This window comes from Equus asinus, chromosome 1 (assembly GCF_041296235.1).
Source record: "Equus asinus isolate D_3611 breed Donkey chromosome 1, EquAss-T2T_v2, whole genome shotgun sequence".
In the NCBI taxonomy this organism is placed as follows: domain Eukaryota; kingdom Metazoa; phylum Chordata; class Mammalia; order Perissodactyla; family Equidae; genus Equus; species Equus asinus.
The window spans coordinates 99876236-99903670 of NC_091790.1; the positions used below are offsets into that span (position 1 = coordinate 99876236).

The window sequence follows — 27435 nt, forward strand, 5'->3', positions numbered from 1 at the left end:
CCACGGAGCTTGGAGCATGGCTGTTACTGCACAAATGGGTGCAGGCTTACACCCTCTGTTACTAGGGTGGGTGGTGCAGACTCCCCTCCCCGACAGACGGCACTGCCCCACGCTGCCACACACCCACATGTAACAGAAACAGACGTCCTAGCGCTTCCAGAGCACCACGCCCGTGCACCCCAGCTCTCCTCCCGCCCATTCTCCCAGGGTCTCCTCCTGCGCCCTCCTCTGCCCATGGCTTCCACAGTGGTGGGCTCCCTACCAGCAGATCTCAGCTCTCCATGGTGACCGCGCCCCTCTCCTGGCCACTCCACACACCACCACTGCACAGGCTTCTCAGGCCTGAGGCTTTGGAAGGTCTAGGTCAGGGGTGCATCTTGACCCTCTCTCGAGGAGGCCCCAGCGTGGGCAGCCCGGGTCCATGGACTTTTCTGAGGATGCATGCGATGTAGAATCTGCCGCAATTAGGGAAGATGCTCCTCTGCTCAGGTCTGGGAAGGAATTTTTCCTAAATCACGAGGACAGACATCACTCGCTCCTACTAAATGCTGCCCCCGGCAGCCTTGAGCTGTGCCCAGATCAGGGATGACCTCTGCCCGGAGGTGGCCATGCCCACCTGCCCAGGTGGCCCAGCCCCAGCTCCCCTCCGTTCGCTAGGTCTGCGATGATGCACAGCAGATCAATAGAGAGAGTGAACCCCAACTTTCATATTTTATTTGGGGCAGGCAAGATTTTTTTCCTATTCTTTTATAAAAGATTAAAAGAACATCTGTTCATCAGAGAGACTAGTCGTAGGGAAGAGCAAATAATGCAAATTATCCTCCCTTGGAATCTCTTGTTTAGGAGCAAACATCGAGAGCCACAGTGTGTCCATGCACTGCTCCCGCCTGTCATGCGACGGGGCTTTCTCATCACAGGAGGAGCAGAGCCCATGCCAGGGTTGAGGAAGGACGAGGTGGACCACATTTTAGGAACGTCCCCCCCTGCAGGGTAAGTGGAACAGGCAGGAGTGTCTTTACAACATCCACACTGCCATTTGTTTTTCAATGAAGACGGCCACAGAGTTTAGTCAAGCAATTTTTTCCTTTTATTTTTGTTAAATAAGATTCCAGAAAGTATAGTGCAAACACTCAGTAGAAAAGTTGCAATTAAGAAATGTACATTCACATTTAACATTTCGGTCCATTCACTTTGTTTTTAAATAAAAATAGGACAAATTATTCAATTACTTGTCTCAATTTAACAACCTTGGAAAAGACTGGAAGGAACTCTACAGTGTTCAGTTGACGTAAAAATAGACCCGTATTGATTATACAAATCTATCATGAGAAGTTACCCGGTGATGTTGAGTTGTTGTCGTTCTGATACAGTCGCCTCGTTTTCACGTCTAAAGAAGCATTCTCAGTGAGCTCCACTGGTGGGAGAGCACGTCCCTGTGTCCACCCGCTCTGCGTTCCACGGAGGGACACAGCCATATCCACCCAGACACAGAGGGGCTCAGGGTTTACACTCTTTCCCATCGAGTAAAGAAAATCCAGGGGTGGACTTTGGGTTTACCTAAACGAGAAGGGATCTACCACTAAGAGACGGTCATAGTCATTACACCGTCTTTACTTGTGCAAGGTGGTGTGCAATCAGTGTGGATGAGAGACGAGCGAGGAAGGGGCGCTCGGGCTGAGGGAGGTGCTGCATGATTGGCGCAGGAGCTCCACAGGCTCCGGCTCCAGGACCCGCCGTGTGGCAGGGACGCTCTGCGGCCAGCCGGCAGATGGCCCAAGGCGGGCCTGTCCCTTTGTGTAGGCTGCGTGTTTTCGAGTTCAAACTAAGTTTCACACAATTAGGGATCTCACGGCATGCGATTCTGAGTGCAAATGGCTGTGTGTCCACAGTTTTAACAGGGATGAAGGCAAAACCGCGCCTCTCCAGGACTGATGCCCAGGGAGTGCCGGTGCTCCCGGTGTGTGCAAGAGGCGAACGGGCTTCTCAGGATTCCCAGAACCAGGGAAAGGTCCCCTGAGACGTGTGCTTTGTGCCCAGGGCCCGGAGTTGGGTGGGGGTTGCTGGTGGGGGCAAGAAACAAGTTCTGGCTGCTGGTGGGCCAACTGCCCACTGCGTGCGCCGTGGGAGGCGAGAACCCACGGACGTGGCCCTCTGAACGGCTATTCTTGCAGAGCAGCCCACACACGATTATTGAGCCCAAGAGGTTGGATAGATCTCTCAGGGGTTAGTCTGGGGTATCCTCTGTTTACACATCAGTCCTCAATGTCACTGCCGACTCTTGGAAAACGACCCATCTGAAGCCTAGGCTGCCCGGTATGCAGGAGGCAGGGCTGGGGGAGGGCTGGGATGTGTGAATTCTGTGGTCTCCGATTTCTCCCCTCCATCCTGATCCTTGTCTTGCCTTCTGAACACTCCTGGTGAAATCTGCTCTTGGACATCCTCTAATCCCCAGGAAGGAACAGTGACCGTCTACACCGCGCCAGTGTGACAAAGACTTTGGATGGCTCTGACCAGCACTTGGGAGCTGGGTTGGCTCCCTGTAACTGGAGAAGCGTGTGTGGTTTTTGGGTGTCTAGGGCCCCCCAGGTCTCCCCTTATCTGATGTCAGAGAGGCCTCACAGAACGAGCCATCCTTCTTGCTGCAGGAGAGTGATTTCGTACATATGATGACAGGTTGTGCTGCGATGCAGTTTTAGGAAGAAAGTGGGATAAGACAAGGTGGGGATTTTCAAGCCTGACATTTTACGCCCTGCAAGGGTCAGCTGCTAAGCGAGAGACAGAGTTTAGCCAAGAGGACATTCAGTGTTCTCATCTTACCACGGGAGGTCCAGGCGAGGCCACCGCCACGCCTGGGACACATCCTGGGAAAACTTGCCTGCTGGGACCCGCCTCGGTGCTCAGAACCAGTCTCCGGGTGCCCCACCATGGTGGGCGCTCGTGTGCGGATGAGCCAGAGGTTCCATCCAAACCAACACAATGTTGCCAATTTCACTGTCCGCAAAGAGCCACTGAAGATAATGGAAAACCCAGGGGCTAGGAATGGACAAGACAGGATGAATCTGGCCCTGCCACGAAGCACTGTGTGACTTTGCCCAAGTCTGTAACCTCTCTGAGCCTCAGACTCCTCATGGTAACCACACCTCCCTCCATGGGCTATTTGGAGGGGAGGCCAGTGAAGCTCTGGGAAGGTGCTCTGTCAGCTTTGGAGCTAGATTTGGGTCTTAGTCATTTCCTTAGTTTGTGGTCACATCAAAAGGCCCACTGGGGACATATTTTAACTAGACAGGAGAGCGACTCTTGGCTTTTCCCTGTGGTTATCAGTGCAGAACACACTGAACCTAGTGAGGTGTAGGAAGGAACTCACTGATGTCACAGAGGGAGGAAGGACTGTATCCCGTCAATGGTCACCCATCGCGTGCTGTGGCTGCAGCAGCGTCAGGCCAGGTGACGGCCGCTGTGGTCGGCTTTCTGATTGCCAAGGTGTCTTTCCAGACAGTTGTGAACCACACCCAAGACGACCACATGTCTACGTTTTCCCTTCCTATCACACAAGCCAGAGACGGACGCTGACAAATGCTCGTGAGGAAGGCCAGCCTCCTAAAGGCTCAGGGGCTGCAAGGAGGGGGGTGGCAGGGCCGGCCGAGTCCTCCCTCGGGAATTCCTGAACCCACACCCCCCGCGGCTCTCTCCACAGACCTCCACGTATACCAAAACCCAAAGGAAACAAAAATAAAAACCATATAAACAAGAGGACCAGTTCAGTGCCTCAATGCCCCTGGACTTCAGTACTGACGTTGTGGAGAGATTCTTTCAAAAAAATCAAGAAAAGAGACTTTCTTTCTCTCTAGCAGTGGTTGGAGACAGAGGCCCAGCCACCAGGAGGACCCCTGTGGGGATCACAGCTGCCTCCACGCCCGGGAAGCTGCAGTCCCTGCCCACCCCTTCCTCTCCGGGTCAGGATTTCTCAGGGGAGGCAGGACAAGGGGTATGCCCTGGGGGCCATCAGGCCGTATTCCAAGATAATTTTGTTCTTTACACAAATCCATCCTAATTCCAGGAACAAATAACTGATTATAACTTTGCTTATGCCACGCCACGCGTACACACACGCGCGCAGATGTGAATTAAGCGTGGCCTCTGGCAGAGTAATTATTTTTTATCTCGGTGAGCAGATTTGATGTGGAACAGATGGACTGTATTTTCAGGGCATTACGGAGTACAAACGTCTGAGTTGGTTACCATGAAGTCAAGTTGTTCAGGGAGATCCAGGCCCAAAATGGGGCACCTGAAATTGGGTCTATTACTTTTATGAAATGGACAATGGTGGCGACAAATTTCCTCGTCCCATCACTGGACCTCCCGCAGTACGCGTGTGACAGAGAGGAGACGATGGAAACCCCCGAGGCTTCCCCAAGCGTCTCCTAGGCCTCCCGGAGCTGAAGCGTCCGTGGGAGGGCTCGAGCCCGGCGCGTGGCCATCTGGGGTTGTCCCACAGGGACCTGACAATTTGAGGGGGAAAATGTAGGTCAGGGTTCCAGGCACGGAGGCTGAGCCCTCAGTGAGGAGCTAAGGGGCTGTGTCTGGGTTGACCCGCCGCCCTGTGTCCTGTTGCTGGCCACACCGGCCCCTGAACCGTCCCCTCCAGGTACCCCTCTGCATCCCTGAACTCCTACATGCCAACATTCAGTAGCTCCGCGGCCACACTGTCTCCAGGCATGGGGCCTGCCTTCAGCTCCTCACCACCATTTCACAGAGTCACAGACATTCTCCCCGCTGGCAGGGGGAACGGCCTGTCGGCACTCCCCGGGGCCACCACCAAGGCAGGCCTGGGACCACCCACTAGCTCCCCGAGTCCATCCTCAGATCACCCAAAACTGGGAGACTGTTGTTCTTCCAGCTGAGCCAGATGGAACCTTCCTGAACAAATGCCCAGGGCTCCCTGCCCTCCAGGAGGGGGGCTTCAAGCTCTCCCCACCCCTCAGCATGGGGCCCGGGGCTGGGTGCAGCTGTGGTGGAGGGTCTGGACTGGGAGACTGGCCTCAGCCCATCAACTCAGGTGTGACTTGGGGGTATCATGGGGGGCCAGGGCCCATGGGAGGTTGCAGTGACTCCATTCCTCTACTGCCCACTTGGCTAACTGTGGACACCTGGCCGTGACCTTTCCTCATGGCCTGTGTTGTGACGATTGGTATTGTGGTATCAGTGTTCCTGGGCTAAGACCTGCCTTCATTGTCCACTAAACCCAATTTGGAGGCCTGAGCCACCACAATTGGCCTCCTGACACCCAGGCCGGCCTGCCGTGGGCCCCTGGTGTCCTGCCAGCTGACCTCTGGGCCCCCACCATAGTCCACAGCCAATCCTGAATCTGACTTAAACCCACCCCTAGCATAAGGACCCCTGAGGACAAACACAAGCCCCAAGATACCGTGTGAGGAAACATCACGCCTTGCATCATTCACTTGCCATGGAACCTGGAGCCCTAAATGAGGAGGGGACGCTGCCTCGCACTTCTAACGTGAACGTTCAAAGCCAAGTGCAGCTGGGGAGGCAGGATGTCCCGGCCCAGGGACACTGCTGTGCAACCAGCCTCCAGCTGCCACAGCTCGCCCCTTATTTATGTCACCAAACCAAACATCTTGAAACCAACTGCCTCTAAGGTTGATTTTTTTTTGTTTGTTACTCCTTTTTTTTTTTAATTGAAGCCATTATACAACCAGGGACAAAATTTCTGGGGGCTTCTTTATATACAGAGCCCACAGCTCTGCACGTTTCAGAATTAAAAGTACTAACAGCAATTCTGTGACCTGCCCTCATCACACTGCCGCTCGCTGCACGGCAGGTGCGCACGTGTGAACTCCATTCCCCGTGCCCCGCACCTGCCTGGCAGGCACAGGGCAGCATCCACCTTACAGGTGCATGCATGTGTGTCATGGGCAGGGCCTGCCATACGGGTAGAGACCAGCAGGATCCCAGGACCCAGGAGATCACAGGAGCATGCCGTGTAGAAGGGGGGCACCCTGCAACGAGACAGGTCCACCTGCCCAGCTGAAAACCTAAGCACAGGGCTGATGCACCAACCCAACCCTTTCTTCTCGAGCAGCAGGTGCAAGCAAGGATTTAAATACGGTCTCTCGGCTGCTACTGGGACGACGGCACAGTATTCCCATCAGGTGGAAACAGAAGATGGCGTCTCTGAAGGCCGGCTGCATCCTGTCCAAGCCCAGAGCCCACACATTAACCATGGTCTCCCGCGGAAGACGGGCGTCCTGGCCAGGGGGCTCGGCTCCTGCAGGGACGGCACCGTGCCCTCACTGCACCGTATGGACTTGCTGAGACACGGTAAGGAGAGTCACGGATCTGCACAGGCCTGGGGGGGCGCCCCTGCCTCCCTCCTTCCTCACCCTGAGGATGACCTGACAAGGGCAGAAGCTGGTCTCTGCTCCTAAGCCCAGGGTGCTGATAGCAAACCCCAAAGAGGGAGGTGCCCCGAGCTGGGTCTGCAGAAGGGCTGGGAGCCTGGGGGGGGTGTCAGTGCCTACAGCGCCATTCAATTCCGGCAAACCCATACGTGTGGCTTGTGTCTGAATTACCAACCTGCTTTGGACCAGACTTGTCTCTACAGTCCAGAGTTAGAGTTATTGCTTCTAGTGACGGAAGGTGTCCGGAAGCCCGGTGGCTTCAGAGTCTGATAAACACGGCAGGCTCCGGGTGGCTGGGTCTGTGGGGGGGCGTCCACCCTGCAGGACACAGACCCCTGCAGAGTGGACCGGCCTGGGGTCGGCGGTCCTTGGAAGCATCTGGAAGTTCGGGCTGCATTCTACTCTACTGAGGTTGGGCACAAGAGGCATGCAAGGGTCACGAAGGGACACACAGGGTCATTCTGAAGGGCAGCGGCATTGCCAAGCAGGAACGCGATGCATGAGGACGTCACACATCGGGCTAACGTGCGCCATTCGCACAGGGTTGGGCTTTTCCTCGTTTTGGTAGGAGTGAACAGGCAGCACCCGTAACGGGTGCAGTATTTACAGAGCATCTCAAAATAAATAATTTAGAGAGAATCCTACTCAGAAGGCTCTAACGTTTGTACATGAATATTGTACAAGATTAAAAATAAATAAGGCAATATCATACAGTCTTATCACAAATAAAAGGAAGTGGTGTTCACCAAACCCAAGGAACGTATGGCTAAACCCGGCTCCTGCCCACAGGAAGCAAGGAGGGTTTGGGATTGCTGATGATGAAGGAGGTGTCGCTCACTGAAGCAGAAACCTCGCCGTTCCAGAACCGTCGAGGCCCAGATGGCTTCCCGCTGCAGCTGTAACAAGTGGTTTTGCACAACGCACGCGCATGGTCTCGCGGTTCTGTGGACCTAAGGTCCGGGTGCAGCGAGGCGGGCTGAGCGTCAGGAGCCTCACAGGAAGTCTGGTGTCACTGGCTGGGCTCTCACCAGAGGCTCGGGATCCAACTGCCTCCAGATCACTCAGGTCAGTGCCGAATTCAGCGCCTATGGTGGTGGGAGGGACGCCCCGCTTCCTGGCTGGCTGTCGGCTGAGGCGTCCTCACCCTCCGCCGGCCGCAGCCCCTCATCTTTAAACCAGCAGTCTTGTGCTGTGAATCGTCCTGACTGCCCTGCCTCCTTCGTCCACTTCTAAGGGGCCACGTGGTCACAGTGAGCCCACCCAGAGAGCGCAGGATCCTCTCCCCAGCTAAATTCCCTCTGCAAAGCCCCCTTTGCTGTGTGACAGAGCATATTCACAGAGTCGGGCCACTGTCCTGTCCACCCCCCACCCGCACTGCCCTGGGGTGGAAGCTTGCCCATGACGAGCAGGCAGCAGCAGGGCCCTGGCCAAGGTCTCAGCCCTGCCGCTGAGCGCAGACACAAGCACCCACAGGCAGAACCAAGAGCCGGCACCAGGCTCCCAAGATGACTCAGTTTCCCCTGAAGGAATCATGCCATGTGGGGAAATTTGACCACTGAGTCATTCTCAAAGGAGCCATGGCCGTTACTGGCCCAGCACAGAGCTGGTTCTCAGGAGGGAGGTGCCACGATGCTCAAGCAGGGCACGTCTGACGAAGGCCGTCCACCTACCCACCTCCAGCCCGAGTCCCCCCTCACTGCCAGGACACAGGAACTGGCGGCCGGCCATTCTGGCTGCCCTGCAGAGCCCCCGGGCTGAACTGCTCCAGCTCCAGCCAAGCCACTGCTGCCTGCTGCCCCGCACAGCTACACAGCTGGGCAGAGGTTGATCACTCTCACACGACCACAATGGGAGCTCCCAGGGACACCACCAGCCACCCCCATGTGGCTCAGTCCAGAGGGAGCCCCAGTACCATCCTTACAGGTTAGGACACCCAGGGAGGGGGTGGAGCCCTGAGGATCAGTGAGGAGCGGGGCCCCCAGGCAAGCTGGCTTTGACCGAGCAGGGCTCACCTGCAGCCCACAGAGCCCTCCTGGCTGCGTGTGGGAGCTGTGGGTCTCAACGTCCGTCCCCCTACTGACTTCCCAGGACCTTCCCTCCGGTTTCAAGCTGGCTTCCTGCCTGGAGTCGAGAGCTGAGGTCTCCAGGTGCCAGGCCTCATCCGACTATTTCTGGCCAGCCCCTTCCCACTGGCTCTCCTGGAACCCTGTCACCCAACACATCCTGACATGTCCTCGGTCTCCATTTCCACGGCGACAGTGGAGAAGCGCACATGGGAGGTTCCACAGAATGCCCCACAGTCACTTTCCTTGCAACTTGGAGCTGGGACACGTAGATTTACGGCCACAGACTCACTCCGAAATACTCGTCTGCCAAAGAAACATCTTCCGTTGAGGAGACCTTCTCACAGTTGTGAAGTTCACTTGTTTTCAAAATCGACACAGACTTGCACGCCACAGCCAAAAGGAAAGGTAAGAAATGACACCAACGGCTTTTTCTCCTTTGAACAAACCCAGTGATACGGGCAGAGAGGGGAATGCCCAGGTTTACAGGAGCTGACGCCCTCAGGCGGGGCAGGTGGAGAGCGCGCAGGCAGAAAAGGAACTGATGCTGGTCATGACACAGAGATGTGGCTGCAGGGCCCTGGAGAATTCCAGAAGACCTGCCTCTGGCTCTTAGCAAAAAACGGCTCTTGAAGAAAGCCAGCGGCCACCACCATCCTTGCAGTGGGAGAGGGGCTTCTTAATTCTCCCCAAACTGTCTGAGGCCCAGGCAGCAGCTCTAGGCCTGGTCCCAGCCCTCATGATCATGCCCATCAAGGCCTGCCCCCTACTCCAGGCTCCTGCAGGCTGCTGCCCAGGCGGGGCTGCTGCGTATCGGTCTCAGGGCTTGAGACCAGCCAGCCGGACCTCCACAAGCTGTCTCATAGCCTGCAGCTCTGGGGAATGTTCTGAAGGTCCCGATGCCCGATGCCAACTTGGCCAACCCTGGGGCCTGCCGAGGAGAGGCTGGAGCAAGCACAGACGCTGTGAAAGCCTCGCGTCCATGTGGACGGGATTCTCCTCTCACCCGAGTCACTGCCCAGCTGCTTCGGGTCCTGCCTGGGCAGCTCCCCTTTCCCAGCCCAGCTGCTGGCCCCCGGTCCTGCTCTGCTGGCAGGGCTGGTCCTTGCTGGAGCCCCCAGGGGCCCGACGCCCAGAGCATTCACGCCCTGTGCCCACAGCGGCAAGTGTGGGCTCCGCTAAGCCTCCTTTCCAGCTGCTCCAGGGGGCAGGGGTGGGCCGGGAGGCCCAGGGGCGATCCCCGAGCCCTGCAGAGCCCCCAGCCCAGCTGTGACGGGGAGGCCAGCCACAGCGGGCACAGGGGGGTGGCCCGTGGCCAGTCTGGTCTGGAGGCCAGCTCTGCCGTAAGGATACATTTTCCGCTCCGAGTTCAGGGACCTGGATTGGGAGCCATTTCCGTCGGTCCTGCCTTCCAGGAAGTACGTTAGCATCTCGCCCTTCCCCTTGACACTGACTTTGCCTCGGCACACAAAACGGTACGCACCCCGCCGCAGCAGCCGGTGCACCTCCTCCGTCACCTGCAGCAGGGAAGAGCAGGTGTCACTCGTGGTCAACAAGGGAAGACTCCTGGGCAGAAGCCCACGGAAGGTTCCCTCCTCCACCCGCCACAGCCCACCCCACCATCACCAGACTCTGGCCTCCCCAGCTCGGCCTGGAAGCAGGGGCCTCTGGTCCTCCTACAGTCACCCTGGTCACTCTGGGAGGACATGAACCTGCGAAGAGAGCCCAGGGAACTCAGAGAGGCCCTCCCGTTGGCCTTGGACAAGCAGGAGAGGACTGTGTTCATCGTCAGGAGTGCCCAGAGCGGTGGGCAGGTGGATGGACAGGGCCACCCAGCCCCAGCACAGGGGCTGGGTGTGAGCTGCGTGGGCACCCCATGCTCTAGCCAGACAGCCAGATGGGATCCAGCTCCAGCTGGGGAGAGACAGGAGCAGGACTGGCTCCCAGAGCCAGGGCTCTTGGTACCCAGGAACCTCAGACGTTCTGGAGGGTCGGGGCACTGGCAGGTACCTGCTCAGCTGGTGGGGGCACAGCAGAGAGTGGAGTCAGGCAGCACCAGGCTTCCACCCCTGTTGCTGGCACGGAGCCTCAGTGCCAGAGGGATGGGGTGCCAATCGCCAGCCTGGCCTCGGAGGGCCCGGGCATGGGGCTGCTGGCACAAAGGGTGGTGGGCATGTCCCCCAGAGACAACAAGGCATGGCTCACTCCCCTCACTCTCAGGTTCCCAGCCAATATTTCACCCAGAAGAATTCCTGCGTCACAAAGTTAGAAAAAAGCTAAAAGACAAGAAAGCACTACTAAAGGTCTGTAAACGAAGAGGACATGATTGCCTGCTCTCCCCTCGCTTTGCCCCTTTATGTTGGAGGAGGAGACCACCTCGCTCCTCGTTTCCCCATGCCCCCCCCCCCCACCTCAGGTCATCCATCTCTGGCATCTTCTGTTCAAACAACCGTATCCATCCTGAGCCCACGCCCTCACGTCCCATCCCCAGGCGGGTCAGTCCCACAGAGCTGGGCAGCAGGACCCGCTCTCTTCCCTGTCAGCTGAGCTTGCAGGTTGCCCCATTTTCGGCATGGCTCTTGCACTCACTAACAATTGGCCTGCTTCCTTGCGAGCATGCCATCTAATCCCTCACGGACGCTTAGTGTCTCCACACACACTGGTCTGTCTCACTGTGTCTTATCATGGCTGTCAAAACACGTGGCAGGTATTCATAAGTGCTTGATGAATGAAGAAAGGAAGGAAGGAGGGAACGAGTGAGTGAGTGAGTGAGGGCAACTGAGGCCTGCCAGAAACCTGTGCAGGGCAGCACAGAAAACAAAAACCACCACAAAACATCGGAACCTGCACAGCTCCCGGGGCAGTGACATCCACCCTGGATCTAAAGTGCTGGGGAGAGGCCCCTCAGCGCCCCCATGGAAAATCAGACAGACCCGGCTGACCCACGAGTGTAGACGGGAGAGGAAGGAACAGAGCATGCTTGACCTACAGGAGGCGAGGGAGGCTATTATTCCCCTGAATTAATTAACTCCACCAATTTCTGTGGCCGTCCGTCAGCGAGGCAAGGGCTGGTGCCCTCGCGGTTGGGCTCGGGCATGCTGGGCATTCTGGGGAAAGTTTTGTGGCTCCTTACTGGGCCTTCTGCTGTCCACCCACAGGGACAGAGCCTGGGGAGTCAGGACGGCCTGGCGGAGGCAGGAGGATGCCTGGGGCCTGGACTTGTGCCCTGTCCACAATGTCTCTTGGCGCTGGAGCAGCTCGGGCTGTCCCTCAGTGTCCCGCCCTCGGCCTCCCCCCAAGGACTCATAAATGAGAAGAACGCCATCCACGTAGAGGAAGTGTGCCTTGGTCAGCTTGATGTGGAATATCATATTCATAAGACAGATGGTAAGAGAAAGTGGGGAGTGCTGGACTCCCCAGGGTGCCGGGGGGTGCTGGTGGCCCTGAAGCTGCCAAAGACCCCAAACCAGGGCCATGCCAGGGCTGGAGCCATGGCCTCCACCCACAATCAGTCCCCCAGCCGGGCTCAGGGTGCCCCTAAAGTCCTGGGTGGAACTGAGCAATAGACTGGCCAGTTATAAACGGAGACACCATCGTCACGACTCAGATGTGGCCTCTTGGACACAAGGTGGCATAATGTACTGCGGTACAAGGCTCTGTTCTCTCCTTTCACAACTGAACCCACAATCTGCCCATCGAGAGACACCTGTGCTTCCTGGGCCCAACGTCCAGCTTGAGCCCTGAGATACCACACTGAGGAGCCTCTGAGTCTTGTCATTCGGGTGGGCCCCTTCCTTTCTCTTGTTTTAGGAAGGATGCGAGGTAATAAAATATCCAGACAGCTGGACAGAGAAACGCTGGAGGTAAAGATGACCCATTGCCCCGTGCTCACCATCTGCAGCACACGTGCAGCAGGGCTGCCGTCTGAACGCGGGCAGGGACGGGCCTGGCGTCCAGCGGGCTGCCTGGGAGCTGGGCTGCGCTCCCCCTGCGCCCTCTCAGCCTTGAGATGTTAAGCCAGGAGTCGGAGGGCTTGAATCAGGGTGTCCCGATGTTACCGTGGTGGGTCCCAGTGAGGGGCCGGGTCGGGAGCTCAGAGAGACAGCTGAGCAAGGACCCGAGAGACGAGCTCCCCAAGAGGCCTCGAGGGAGGTCACCTGAGAGTCCCCAGTAAAGTCTGATTGTTACTCATCTGCATGACGTCCTCTGTGTCTCCATGAGGCGGGCTGGAAACTCTTCCTAGAGTTCTCCATTTGGCCCTGGGGGGCAGGGACCCTCCCCCACCCTTTCTGAGAGTGTGTGGGCCCCCAGGTGGCATTTCAGGGAAGTGCCTGCTCAGTCCGCGAGCTGATGGCAGAGGGGGAACCTGGGTGTCCTCGTGCTGCTCAACCGTCCCTGGCCACCTTACTCCTGGGAAGCTGGGGCCCTGAGATGTCCCAGGGCTGTGGTCTGCACAGATCCTCTTGGCTGCCTCTCCTGGGACAGCGGTTTGAGGAGGGGGTCTCCTTTTTTAGAATTTTGACACAAAAGAAGGAAGGTTCCAGCAGAGGGCTAAGGAATTAGAACATGGGTGGGTAATATCTGAGTAGATATTGTCTTCAGGAAAAAGTAAGAGACCTCTCTGCAAACCTTTATCATTAATAACTGAGTCTCTCATCGGCTTCTTCAAGGAAAGAACCAAATGTTTAATTTAAACCCAGCAAAGGGAAGAGGATTTCTACTGGGCTGTAACCAAGAACCCCTAAAACAACCATGCAACAGTGGAGTGTGTTTCTCTCTTAAATCAGGGAGGAGGCATGATGGACTGGCGGAGCAGTGCCTCTGGCAAAGGGGGTGGTCATGTGACCAGGCGATGGCCAGCATGGTAGGCTGGATGAAGGGACTGCAATGGTTTCATTCAAGTTGACTGAAATGTCAACATGGCCCCACTCCAGTCATACCCTGTCCCAAGCACATGGGTGCTGACATCAGGCCAGATGGAGGGAGGCAAGGGGCTCCGGTCTGCAAAGACACCCCTTGATGCGAGTCCTCTGGGGAGGTTCATGTGGAGGGACAGGGGCTCACAGCAGACAGCAGGACACACTGCCCGGTAGGGAGTCCAGAAACAGATGTGCTGGCAGGTGACCATGTGGGGAGCAGGAAGAATTCTGCCCACACAGCTGGCAGCAGCCTTGAGAGAGCCCCTCAGCATCCCCAAGGGGGTCACAGGGCTTGCTGGGGCCCAGGCCAGGCTCCCAGAGGGGACCCAACGACACTAGTGTTTGGGTAAGACGTCAGGACCTGGCGGTGTTGGCAGCACACAGGGCTGTGATTCTCCTAAGCGTCCCTGTGTGTTTGGTCTGAGCTCCACGCAGTGACCCTGCCCACCAGCGGGGATGGGTGTAAGCAGCCCCATCATCTGGGGGACAGGCCTGAGAAGGGAAGGGAGGACAGACAGAGCAGGCACAGGTGACAGAGGCCCTGAGTGGGCAATATCTCGGGGCAGCCCAGCAGCAGGGGGAGGCCCAGCAGGAAGGGGAGGCCACAGGGAGATGGCCTGCCCAGGGGCTGAGGGGACAAGGACGGTTCCGAGCAGGGGAGTGGCTGACTCAGATCTGATTTCAGAAGCTGAAATGACACATTGACTTGGGACAGTGGCCAGGCCAGAGAGTGGATAGGGCTTCAGTCAGGGTCCCCCGGGGTGTGACCAGCTCCTGAGGAAGGCTTCGAGGAGCACAGGTGAAGGATCATATCAGGAAAGGAACGTGGCACCCTGGGGTGGCTGGCGGTGACAGCGACACAACAATGTGGATGCGCTTACACCACTGAGCTGTGCACTGAAAAGTGGCTAAGATGGTAAACTTCATGTTATGTGTACGTCACCACAATAAAAGAAGTTTTATAGAAAGATGCAGACAGGCACAGATGCTGTGAGGAGACACTGCCTATGTTCTGAGCAGCAGGAGAGCGCCATGAAGATTTAGGTCTCCCTGTCTTTGAAACTGATGGGTCCAAGGGATCCACCAATGAATGCTGGGACAGGGCATGTGAACGGAACAGGCAGGATGCGGGAAGCCCAGGCTGACAACCTTCTCATCTGAACCACATCTTGCAAGTTGCTGCACCCGATGCCTTTCTCAAACCTGGGGTGTTTGTCATATATGGCCTTTATTATGTTGAGGTACTTTCCTTCTATACCCATTGTATTGAGAGTTTTTATCATAAATGGATGTTGAATTTTGTCAAAGGTTTTTCTGTCTCTATTGAGATCATGTGACTTTTATCTTTTATTTTGTTAATGTGGTGTATCGCATTGATTTGTGGACATTGAACCATCCCTGCATCCCTGGAATACATTCCACTTAATGGTGGTATATGATCCTTTCAATTTATTATCATGTTTGATTTGCTAATATTTTGTTGAGAACTTTTGCATTTATGTTCATCAGCAATATTGGTCTGTAATTTTCCTTTTTTGTGTCGTCCCTGTCTGGTTTTGGTATCAGAGTAATGTTGGCTTTGTAAAATGAGTTAGGAAGTATTTCTCCTCTTCAAATTTTGGAAGAATTTGAGAAGGATAGGTATTAAATCTTCTTTGAATGTTGGATAGAATTCACCAGAGAAAATGTCTGGTCCTGGATTTTTGCTTTTTGGGAGGTTTTTAATCACTGTTTCAATCATCTTACTAATGATCGGTCCATTCAGATTCTCTATTTCTTCTTGATTCAGTTTTGAAAGGTTGTATGATTCTAAGAATTCATCCATTTCTTCTAGGTTATCCAATTTGTTGTCCTATAGCTTTTCAAAAACGACAGCCAACATCATACCCAATGGTGAAAAACTGGAAGCTATTCCTCTGAGAACAAGAACTATACAAGAGTGGGCACTCTTGCTACTCTTACTCAATATAATATTGGAAGTCCTAGCCAGAGCAATTAGGCAAGAAAAAGAAATAAAAGGAATCTTAAATTGGAAAGGAAGATGTAAAATTGTCACTATTTGTGGATGACATGATTCTGTATACAGAAAACCCTAAAGAATCCACCAAAAGGCTATTAGAAATAATTAACAAATACAGTAAGGTTGCAGGGTACAAATCAACATACAAAAATAAGTTGCATTTGTATATACTAACAATGAACTAGCAGAAAGAGAAATCAAGAACACAATCACATTGACAACCTCAACAAAAAGAATAAAATACCTAGAAATAAATTTAACCAAGGAATGAAAGACCAATACACTGAAAATTATGACATTATTGAAAGAAATTGAAGAAGACATAAAGAAATGGAAAGATATTCTGTACTTATGGATTGGAAGAATAAACATAGTTAAATGTCCATATTACCTAAAGCAATCTACAGACTCAATGCAATCCCAATTAAAATCCCAAGGACATTTTTCATGGAAATAGAACAAAGGACCCTAGAATTTATGTGGAACAAGAAATAGCCTCAATAGCCAAAGCTATTGAGAAAAAAGAACAAAGCTGGAGGCATCACACTCCCTGATTTCAAAGTATGCTACAAAGCTATAGTAATCAAAACAGCATGGTACTGGCAGAAAAACACACACAGATGATTGGAACAGAGTCAAGAGCCAAGAAATAAACCCACAGCTATGGACAGCTAATTTTCATCAAGGAGCCAAGAACATACAATGGAGAAAGGAAAGTCTCTTCAATAAACGGTGTTGGGAAAACTGGACAGCCACATGCAAAAGAACGAAAGTAGGCCATTATCTTACACCATACACAAAAATTAACTCAAAATGGATTAAAGACTTGAATGTAAGACCTGAAACCATAAACTCCTAGAAGAAAACAGAGGCAGTACACTCTTTGACATGGGTCTTAGCAGCAACTTTTTGAATATCGTGTTTCCTCAGGCAAGGGAAACAAAAGAAAAATAAACAAATGGACTACATCAGACTAAAGAGCTTCTGCAACACAAAGGAAACCATCAACAAAATGAAAAGACAACCCACCAGCTGGAGAAAATATTTGCAAATCATATAGCCAATAAGGAGTTAATCTCCAAAATATATAAAGAACTCATACAACTCAACAAGAAAAAAATAAACAATCTGATCAAAAACTGGGCAGAGAATATGAACAGATATTTTTCTAAAGAAAATATACAGAAGGCCAACAGGCATATGAAAAGATGTTCAACACCACTAATTATTAGGGAAACGCAAATCAAAACTACAATGACACATCACCTCATGCCCATCAGAATGGCTATAATTAACAAGAAATAACAACTGTTGGAGAAGATGTGGAGAAAAGGGAACCTCATACACTGCTGGGAATGCAAACTGGTGCAGCCACTATGGGAAACAGTATGGAGATTTGTCAAAAATTAAAAATAGAAATACCATACGATCCTGCTATTCCACTACTGAGTATTTATCCAAAGAACATGAAATCGATAATTCAAAAAGATACATGCACCCCTATGTTCATTGCAGCATTGTTCACAATAGCCAAGACTTGGAAGCAACCTAAGTGCCCATCAATGGATGATGGATAAAGAAGATATGGTATATATATACACAATGGAACACTACTCAGCCATAAAAAGACAAAAACATGCCATTTGCTACAACATGGAAGGACCCTGAGGGTATTATGCTAAGCGAAATAAGTTAGACGGAGAAAGACAATTACCATATGACTTCAGTCATGTAGAAGATAAACAAATGAACAAACACATAGATATAGAGAACAGATTGGTGGTTATCAGAGTGGAAGGGGGTGGGAGGAGGGTGAAAGGAGTAAAGAAGCATAAGTGTACGGTGATGGATGGAAACTAGAGTTTTTGTGGTCAACATGATGCAGTCTATACAGAAGCAGAAATAATGATCTACACCTGAAATTTACATAATGTTATAGGTTACACAATGTGACCTCAATCAAATTAAAAATTTTAAAATTTTAAAAACCTGGGGTGAATGCACATATCTCACAGGGTCTGTGGAGGACCGAGTGAGACTTCACAGTAGAGTGGAAGGACCAGTGCTCAGGCAATACAGTGATGGCCAGCGCTGGGTGCAGAGTCCAGACAAGCCAGCCGGTGGCCGGGCCACAGCAGGAGGAGAGTGGCCCTGTTCTCTGAGTGCCCTGCATTCACCGCCCATCCCCACAGGTCCCCAGAGGCCAGATACAGCCACACACACGGACAGGCTCCTTCCCTCCACAGCCCCCAGAGGCCTGCAGTGCCCAGGCAGGCTGGCGGGCAGGCTCGGCTAACCCAGTTTCACATGTGTTCTAAGGGAGAGAGCTGGACCACACTCCCACGTGCCCATGAAAAGCAGCAGCTGCTGTCTTCTAAATCTTTGGACGGCTCTTAGCTGATGTCATAGCACCAGGCTCATTCCACGTGAGCCGCCCGCAGGTTCCCAGACCAGGTGGCCCCACAGTACCCTCCTCTTCAAACACCCGAGGAAGCCCCTTCCCTTCTCAGGCAGCCGGGTAGGCGGGCAGGGTCCTGGGGGTGCATGAAGGGGCTTGGAGCAGTCAGGCCGACCAGGACACTGTCACTCACCGTGCCCCTTGACTGCACAACTCCCAGGGCTCCACGGCAAACCAAACTGCAGATACAGCTGCTGGGCTCCGGCCCTGCCCTGCAGGCCGGCCACAGATACACTGCACCACACAGCTCTGTGTGCTCCCCCTGGAGAGGCGGGCGAGGGGGCAGCTGCGGTCTGCGGGGCTGGGCAGCCGGCCCAATCCTGCCCGGCTGGCCCTTGCCTCTCCGCCTCAGTGTCCCGCCTACAGGATGGGTGCCTGTGTCAAGGGAACTCTGAATGCTGACCTGGATTCTGCCCTGGACCCCGGTGCTGTCCATCCGACTGGCCACGTTGACAGTGTTTCCCCAGATGTCATACTGCGGCCTGCGAGCCCCAATCACCCCAGCCACCACGGGGCCAACGTTGATGCCTGTAAAACAGCCACGGCATGGTGTCGTTAGTGAGGAAAGCTCCCGAGGGCAGGAGCTGCCCCTTGTGGGTCGTGGATTCCTGGGGCCACCGAGCGCAATGCCCCTTCCTAAAGCAGGGACCCAGAGCATGGTGGGAGGTGGCTCCCAGCCCCTGCTCCCATACCACCCCGGGTGCAGCACTGTCCTGATCCCCAACAAGAGTCCATTTCCTGGAATAGTGACCCCATGCTGTGTCCTCCTCTAAGAAGGCTGACCTTTAGTCTGTAGGACCACAGTGTGTCCCCCACTGCAGCTCCCTTTTCCAGAACGAACTGTGGCTCCTGACTGTTTCCCTGGATGGGACTCCCCAGACTCTTAGGGCGTGGGGTCCAGAACAGATCACAGTATTCAGGACACTCTGAAGGGGAGAATGAAGGCCCCCTTCTCTTTACGTGGCTCAGGGTCTGACCGGCCTGGAGAGGGCCACGAGGCCTGGGTGCCCCCAATCGCCCCTGCAGCTGTGTCAGCAACTGGAGCTTCCTGGCCCGGGCTGACGCTACATTCTATCTTCCCATTCTATACTCATGTGTAGATTTTTCCAAGCTTAGCCAAGGATGTTAATAACATTTCAGCCCTGGCCTACTCAGCCCCCAAAGCCTGGGCAGTGGGGTGCAGGCATGTGCAGGAGGAGTGAAGGGGGCACAACCTGAGGTGTGAGCTGAGGAGAGCTCTGCTGCGGGCCAGGTGGACCAAGGAACCAGAGAGAAGCCCCAAAGGGGCCACTTCCTCATTGGCTGGTGGGACACGGAGAGCATTCTTAGCCAACCCGGACGCCCCAGACCATGCGGATAAGACTGAGCCAGCATCCAGACTCCCAGGTGACCAGCCATCCAGGCACACAGGCAGGGCTCCCATGCCACGTCCCCATGGGAGAGCGAGAAATAGAATTCCCCAATGGACCCTTAGACCTCTTTCCTGTAATGTCACTACATCTATTAATCGGAGGAGCCCACAGCCCAGAGGAGGAGGCCCGAATGCCGGGCACTCGGCCTACAACAGAGCTGTATCTAAGTGCATCAGAATTCCACCACTCTGAGGGACACCTGCTCTCACCCTCAGACCCCAACACAGCTCTCAGGTCTGGCTTTAAGGCCACTAGATGTTTGAATTCTAAAACAACCGTCAACAACCATTTTCGGACACTTTTCCTCAGGTGAGTGTGGGCTCAGGTACATCTGAAGGTCTCTATGACAACAGAGATTTCTCATGTGTTTCATGAGCTGGACAACAACTCTCCCAGGTCCTAAGTCACTGGCACCCAGCTTTCAGAGGCTGTCCCTGCATCCCCAAGCACTCGTCTAGGTGGCACCACCCTCCTTCCTGCAAGACCAGGGCACCTGGCCCGCTGACCCCTGCTCTCAGGGAGATAGTCCAGGTCACCAGCCCCCAGGGTGGGTGCGGGAAGAGGGTGCCAGCCCGAGTGCTGGGATGGCTTGGAGCCACCTACCGACACGGAGCACGAAGTCATTGTAAGACTGGTAGTTGATCTCATCCAGGACGTCGAACATCTCGATGGCGAAATCCGCCAGCGTGCCGAGGTGGGAGGAGATACACTTCTTAGCCTGGATGTGAGCAGATACGGTTATTACGTTTGCAGGGTGCAAGGGCGGAGGTAGACAGGGACGCTCAGCAGGTGACTTGCCTGGGGGGACCAGCCTGTACTGGCGAGATCAGGGGCTTGATTCCACATCAACAACGCGGCAGCCCTGCTGACTGCAGGCGCTGTCTGTGCCCAGCTGGTGCTGGCTTGGACGGTCTTCAACAGGGATTGTGCAGCACCCTAGAGCACCCCACACCTTTGGGTACATTTATCATCCTATTCTACAGGTAGGAGACCGAGATAGACGGGCAGTGCTGCCAAGGCCCCCGGCCCCCGAGGGCAGAGACTGGACTCACCCCGAGGCAGTTTGAGCACAGGCCAAGCCCTTCTGAAGAAACTGGGGGCAGCCCCTGTGAGTGGAAGACCAGATGTCCCAACCCCTGCTCGGACAACACTGTCACCAGCCCATGGTAAAGCAAACAAGCAAAACAAGGTCAGCGCGGTGGGTCTGTGCGAGCGCTCGCACACACATCAGGGAGCAGTTCCAATGCTGCTTCCTCACACGGAGACCACGTCTGCCAGTGTTTTGCAGTGTTAAAAGATCCTCCCTTTTGTGGAACAATGACGACTGTACATTTTTTCCTTCTTTAATGATATCAAAATTTCTCATTTTTCTTTTTTTTAGCGATATTTTTAGTAGTCCTCAAAGTTGGGAAAATAATGCTTTTTTAAAAAATTAACTGACAATTCCTCTAAAACAGTTTTAGGTTTACAGGTAAATTGAGTGAAATGTATAGAGAGTTCCCATATACTAACCCCCACACAGTTTCCCCCATTCTTAACACCTGGCTTTAGGGTGTGGTACATTTGTTACTACTGATGCACCTACGCTGATTTATTATTATTACGGACTAAAGTCCACAGTTCACATTAGGGTTCACTCTGTGTTGTACATCCTATGAGTTTTGACAAATCCAGCATTTCACGTATCCACAACTGCAGTGTAATATAGAATAGTTTCACTGTCCCCAAATCCCCCACACCCCACCTATTCATCCCTCAGCCTGAGATCCTTTTACTGTCTCCACAGTTTTGCCTTTTCCAGAATGGCATATAGTTGGAATCACACAGTCTGTAGCATTTTCAGGCTGGTTTCTTTCCCTTAGCAATATGCACTTAAGGCTCCTCCATGCCTTTTCATGGCTTGATAGCTCATTTCTTTTTAGCACTGAATAACATTCCATTGTCTGGATGAACAGCAGTTTATTTATCCATTCACCGACTAAAGGACATTTCGGTTACTTTCAGGTTTTGGCAATTATGAATAAAACTGCTATAAACATCCATGTGGAGGTTTTTGGGCAGAACATAAGTTTTCAACTCCTTTAGGTAAATAAAAAGGACAGTGATTGCTGGATCATATGGTAAGAAGATGGTTAGTTTCATGAGAAACCACTAAACTGTTGTCGCAGTGACTGTGCCATTTTGCATTCCCACCAGCAATGAATGACAGCTCCTGTCACTTCCCAGCCTCGCCAGCATTTGGTGTTGTGAGAGTTCCGGATTTGGGCCATTTTAATAGATGTGTAGTGGTATCTCATTGCTATTTTAATTTGCATTTCCCTGGTGACATATGATGTGGAACAATTTTTCATGTGTTCATTTGCCATCTGCATATCCTCTTTGGTGAGGTGTCTGTTCAGATCTTTTGCCCATTTTTTCATTGGGTTGTTTCCTTATTGTTGAGTTTTAAGAGTTCTTTATATATTTTAGATACAAGTCTTTCACCAGATAGGTGGTTTGCAAAGATTTTCTCCCGTCTGTGGATTGTCTTTTCATTATAGCATCTTTCACAAAGCAGAATTTTAAAATTTAATTAGATCCAACTTACCGATGTTTTCTTCCACGGATCATGCTTTTGGCTGTATCAAAAAACTCCTCATCAAATCCAAGGTCACCTAGATTTTTTCCTATGTTATCTTCTAGATGCTTTACAGTTTTTCATTTTACATTTAGGCCAGTGATCCATTTTGAGTTAATTTTTGTGAAGTGTGTAAGGTCTATGTCTAGATTCATTTTTTAAAAACACAGATGTCCAGTTGTTCCAGCACCATTTACTGAAGACTATCTTCGCTCCATTGTATTGTCTTTGCTCTGTTGTCAAAGGTCAGTTGACTATATTTGTGTGGGTCTATTTCTGGGCCCTCTATTCTCTTCCCTTGATCTATTTGACTCTTCTTTTGCCAATACCACGCTGTATTGATCGCGGCAGCTTTATCGTAGGTCTAGAAGTGGGGTAGTGGCAGCCTTTCAACTTTGTTCTGCTTCTGCTAAATTGTTATCTACTCTGGGTCTTTTGCCTTTCCATGTAAACTCAGGAGCCATCGGTCAATATACCAAAAATAACCTGCTGGATTTTCACTGAGACTGTGTTAAAGCTATAGGTCAAGTTGGAGTAACTGACATCTTAACAATATTGAGTCTTCCTATGCAGGAACATTAACTCTCTCCACTTATTTATATTTCTTCGATTTCTTTCATCAGAGTTTTATAGTTTTCCTCATAGAGATATTGTATATATTTTGTTAAATCTATATCTAATATTCAATTTGGGGGGAGTGCTAATGTAAATGGTATCGTGTTTTCAATTTCAAATTCCACTTGTTCATTGCTGGTATATAGGAAAGCAAACGATTTTTGTATTTTAACCTTGTATCCAGCAACCTTGCTGTAATTGCTCATTATAGTTGTTTTGTTGATTCTTTTTATTATCTACAAAGATAATCAAGTCATCTGTGAACAAAGACAGTTTTATTTCCTCCTTCCCATAGGTGTACCTTTTACTTCCTTTTCTTGTCTTACTGCGTTACCGAAGACTTCCACTATGTGTGTTGAACAGCAGTGGTGAGCCAGGCATCCTCGCCCTGCTCCTGATCTTCGCCGGAGGCATTTGTTTCTCATCATTAAGTATATTAAGCCACAAGTCTTTTGTAGATGCTTTTTATCAAGTTGACGAAGTTTTCCTCTATTCCTAGAGTTTGCTGAGAGTTTGTTTGTTTGTTTTTTAACCAGGAATGAATGTTGGAGGTTGTCAAATGATTTTTCTGCATCAATTGCTATCATCATATAATTTTTTTTTTTCTTTATCCTGTTGATACGGTGAATTTCATTAATTCATTTTTAAATGCTGAACCAGCCTCGCATCTCTGGAACAAATCCAACTTGTTTGTGGTGTATAATTCTTTTCAGACACTGTTGGATTCAATGGGCCAATATTTATTGAGAATTTATACATCTATATTCATGAGAAATACTGACCTGTAATTTTCTTTTCTTGTAATTTCATTATCTGGTTTTGATATTATTGTAATGCTGTACTCATAGAAAGAGTTAGGACATATTTCCTCTACTTCTATATTTTGGGAGAGATTTTAGAAAATTGGTATAATTTCTTCCTTAAATGCTCGGTGGAATTCACCAGTGAACCGATCTGGGCCCACTGCTTTCTGTTTTGGAAGGTTATTAATTATTGATTCAATTTCTTTAATAGATACATGTCTATCAAGATTATTTCCCCTTATGTTAGTTTTGGTAGATCGTGTCTTTCAAGGAATTGGTCCATTTCATCTAAATTATCAAATTTGTGGGCATATAGTTATTCATAATATACCTCTATTATCTTTGTAATGTCCATCAGTTCAGTAGAAATGGCTCCCCTTTCCTTCCTAATGTTAGTAATTTGTGTTTTTTCTTTTTTCCTTGCTGAGCACGGCTGGAGGTCATCAATCCTTTCCTTTTCTTTTCTTTTGGTGAGGAAGACTGTCCCTGAGCTAACATCTGTGCCAAGCTTCCCCTATTTTTTGTATGTGGGATGCTGTCACAGCATAGCTTGATGAGTGGTGTGTAGGTCTGCGCCTGGGATCCAAACCTGTGAACCCTGGGCCACAGAAACAGAGTGTGCGAACTTAACCACTATGTCACCGGTCCAAACCCTAGAGGTTATCAATTATATTGATCTTCTCAAAGCACCAGCTTTTGGTTTCACTGGTTTCCTTTATTGCTTACCTGTTTTTGATTTCACTGAGTTCTGCTCTCATTTTATTATTTCTTTTCTTCTGCTTGCTTTTGGTTTATATTGCTCTTTTTTCTCTAGTTTCCTAAGGTGGAAGCTTAGATTATTGATTTTGTATTGTTCTTCTCTTCTAATACAGGCACCCCTTGTTTTATTGCACTTCGACTTATTGAGCTTTGTAGATACTGCATTTTTTACAGGACCCTCCACCAGCAAAAAGATGGCTCGCTGAAGGCTCAGATGATGGGTAGCATTTTTTAGCAATAATTTTTTTTTTCTTTGTGAGAAAGATTGTCCCTGAGCTAACATCTGTTGCTAATCTTCCTCTATTTTATGTGGGATGCCCCCACAGCATGGCTTGACGAGTGGTGCTAGGTCTGTACCTGGGATCCGAACCTGTGAACCCCGGGCCACCAAAGCAGAGTGCGCAAACTTAACCACTACACCACGGGGCTGGCCCCACAATAAAGTATTTTTTAATTAAGGTATGTGTATTGTTTTTAGACATAACGCTATTGCACACTAAATAGATGACAGTACAGTATAAACATAACTTTTATATGCACTGGAAAATTGAAAACTGTGTGTGACTGACTTTATTGCAATATTCACTTTATTGTGGTGGTCTGGAACCAAACCTGCAATATTTCCAAAGTATGCCTGCAAACGAATTCAACGATGTAAACTTCTCTCTAAGCACTGCTTCTGCTGCAACCCACAAATTCTGACAAATCGAATTTTCATTTTATTTAGTTCAAAATATTTTTTAAATTTCTCTTGAGACTCGTCTTTGACCCAAGTATCATTTAGAAGGATGTTGCTTAATCTACAAGTATTTTGGAATGTTCCAATTATTTCCTATTATTGATTTATAATTTCATTCCATTCTAGCCTGAGAACATTCTTTCAAATTCATGAAGGTGTGTTTTATGGCCCAGAATGTGGTCTAGCTTGGTAAATGATCCATCTGAGCTTCAGAAGAAGTGTGATCTATTGTTGTTGATAGACTTTCTATAGAGTCAATTATTTCCAGTTGATTGATGGTGCTGTTCAGTTCAACCATCTTTCCTGATTCTCAGCCTGCTGGATCCTCCACTCACTGAGAGACGGGTGCTGAAGTCTCCCACTATAGTAGTGGATTCATCTATTTCTCCTTGTAGTTCTATCAGTTTTTGCATCATGTGTTTTGATGCTCTGTTGTTAAGTACATAAAGGTTAAAGATTGTTATGTCTTCCTGGAGAACTGACAACTTTATGTAATGTCGTTTTTTATCTCTGATAATTTTCCTTGATCTGAGGTTTGCTGTGGCTGAAGTTAAGATAGCTACATGAATGTTTTTTATTAGTGCTAGCATGGTATCTCTCTCTACATCTTCTTATTTTTAACGTATCTGTGTCTTTAACGTGTGTTTCTTGTAGAAAACCCAGCTGGGTCTTGTTTTTTAGCCACTCTGTCGGTCTCTGTCTTTTAACTGGTGTATTTACCATTCACATTTAAAGTGATCATTGATACAGCTGGATTAGTATCTACCATATTTATAACTGTTGTCCATTCATTACATATTTTTTCACATCTTTCTCTCTTTTTCTGCCTTTTCTTTTGGGGCAACCTGAGGACTTTATTCACAATTCTGCATCAGAAAGGGGAACACTCAGTGGAACCAGGCTGGCAGGATGGGGGGCCAGCAGGGAAGGGTAGGGATGGTGGGGAAGGGGGCAGCTCTGTGACTGGCCTTTGTGTTGACTTTCCATAGGAGATTGTGTCTGGAGAGAGCTGGTCACTGACAAGATCACCTACAGGCCGCAGCCCTAACCCAATGCAGAGGGCAAACCGAGACCCAGAGTCAGGAGCCTGTCTAGGTTCCCCGGGCAGTCGGGGACAGAGCTGGGACCCAGTCCTTGAGCAGGGCTCCCCTGGACAGCACTCACCTTGGCCCCAGCCGTGGGCGCCAATCCCACCGCGGCCATATAGGTGCTCCCAATGGTCTTGATCTTCTCCAGGTCCTTGTAAAAGTCTTTGTCCATGAGCTTTGTTTAAAACACAAAACTGTTAAACGTTACATTACATTTTAGACAAGTCACTGCAGTGGTGAGCCAGAGGAGTAACCACAGAATGGAGGAGCATGTTCTAGAACGCAGTGTGAATTCTTTGATGTGGGCACGAGACAAGGTCTGGGGCTGAACTGAGAAATGCAGGCCTCAGGGGCCTCAGCAAAGGCCTTTGAAAGAGGCGCCAAGGGGAACGTGCAAGCCCCATCCCCACCCTCCAGGAGCTGAGCTTACCGTCAGCCAGGAGGAGAACGGGCCCCAGTGAGAGGGAAGTAAGACTGGCCAGCCGCCCATCCTGGAGATGAGGCCACCCAGCCCAAGCCCGGCATTTACAAGGTAGGGAACAGGTGCCAGCACCCACCTCCGGAGCCCAGCACCTGCCCCACAGTCCTCCCCAGTGTCCTATGGCAAAGACGCTTCTTTGACTGTCACAGGGGGTTGGGATTCCCAAGAAGACAAAATGCCCGTGCTTTCTCGATGTCCCATTGTGGGGTGCAGGATGCATTGTTGGCACCATCCAGGACGTGGTTAGGGGAGGGTCGTTCTCATCCTGCACCATCCTGAGGGGGCCGAGATGGCGAGGGGGCCCTTACCTCGTCGAAGTCGGCAATGATCTCATTCAGGAGGCGCAGGCACTCCACCCCCATGTTGTTGCCATCCAGCTCGATGTAGAAGTCGTTGAAGTTGGGGATGGAGGCGAACATGACGCCCACCTGCGAGTACGACTGGTAGTAGAGGTCCTGGGGGTCAAAGGTCAGGTCAGCCGCCAGCCCGAGGGACGGCCTAGCAGCATTCAGGGCTGGCGCTGGGACCCTGTGGTACAGATGAGGAGGGGCTCCGAGGGCTCTAGGACACTGGGGGGTCGTTCAGCTCACAGGTCAGTGCAGAGCCCCCTGTGGCCAGTGTCCATCTCTTGGGCAGAGCAAGGTGAGGGGGGCGCAGATACAGACACAGGGTTTAAGGAAAATAATGCACTGTGCTCGGCCCCAAGGTCTAGCCGGATGAAAAATGAGCCCTGGAAGCTACTGCAGGCCAAAGCCAGTCAAGCTGAAACTTGGGGTTGTGCCTCCAGGACCTGAACAGCTGACCGAGCCTCTTTAGCTTTGACTCGACATTTCTAAGTCCTGCTCTGTGCTGGTCCACGAGCTCATTCAGCAGAACACGGCAGTTAGGAAGTTCTGACCCTCCCAGAAGGCACTGAAGCCACTCTCTTTCCTCACAGATGTGGGTGCGATGCTCTCTCCCGGGATCAAAGGGGAGGACACACTAATTCTGGGGTGCCTGTCAACCTGATGCCCCAGGAGCCTCCTGGTTGCCCAGCCCTGAC

At 51.3% G+C, this 27435-nt stretch overlaps 1 protein-coding gene across 2 annotated transcripts in view; it reads right to left on the reverse strand.

The window, feature by feature from the left end:
* Positions 1–5694: 5694 nt before the first annotated feature.
* Positions 5695–27435, reverse strand: part of ADCY1 (adenylate cyclase 1) — a 153940-nt gene continuing 132199 nt past the window's right edge. The window contains exons 16-20 of one of the 2 annotated variants that reach the window (XM_014828339.3): positions 26702–26848; positions 25989–26087; positions 19895–20009; positions 18283–18407; positions 5695–9999 (exon numbers count right to left, since the gene is read on the reverse strand). In XM_014828339.3, coding sequence (XP_014683825.3) covers positions 9661–9999; positions 18283–18407; positions 19895–20009; positions 25989–26087; positions 26702–26848 — 825 coding nt within the window. In that variant the 3' untranslated portion in view covers positions 5695–9660. Of the gene's footprint in view, positions 10000–18282; positions 18408–19894; positions 20010–25988; positions 26107–26701; positions 26849–27435 lie in introns of those variants that run through there. The other variant, XR_011499643.1, reaches the window with a different exon arrangement.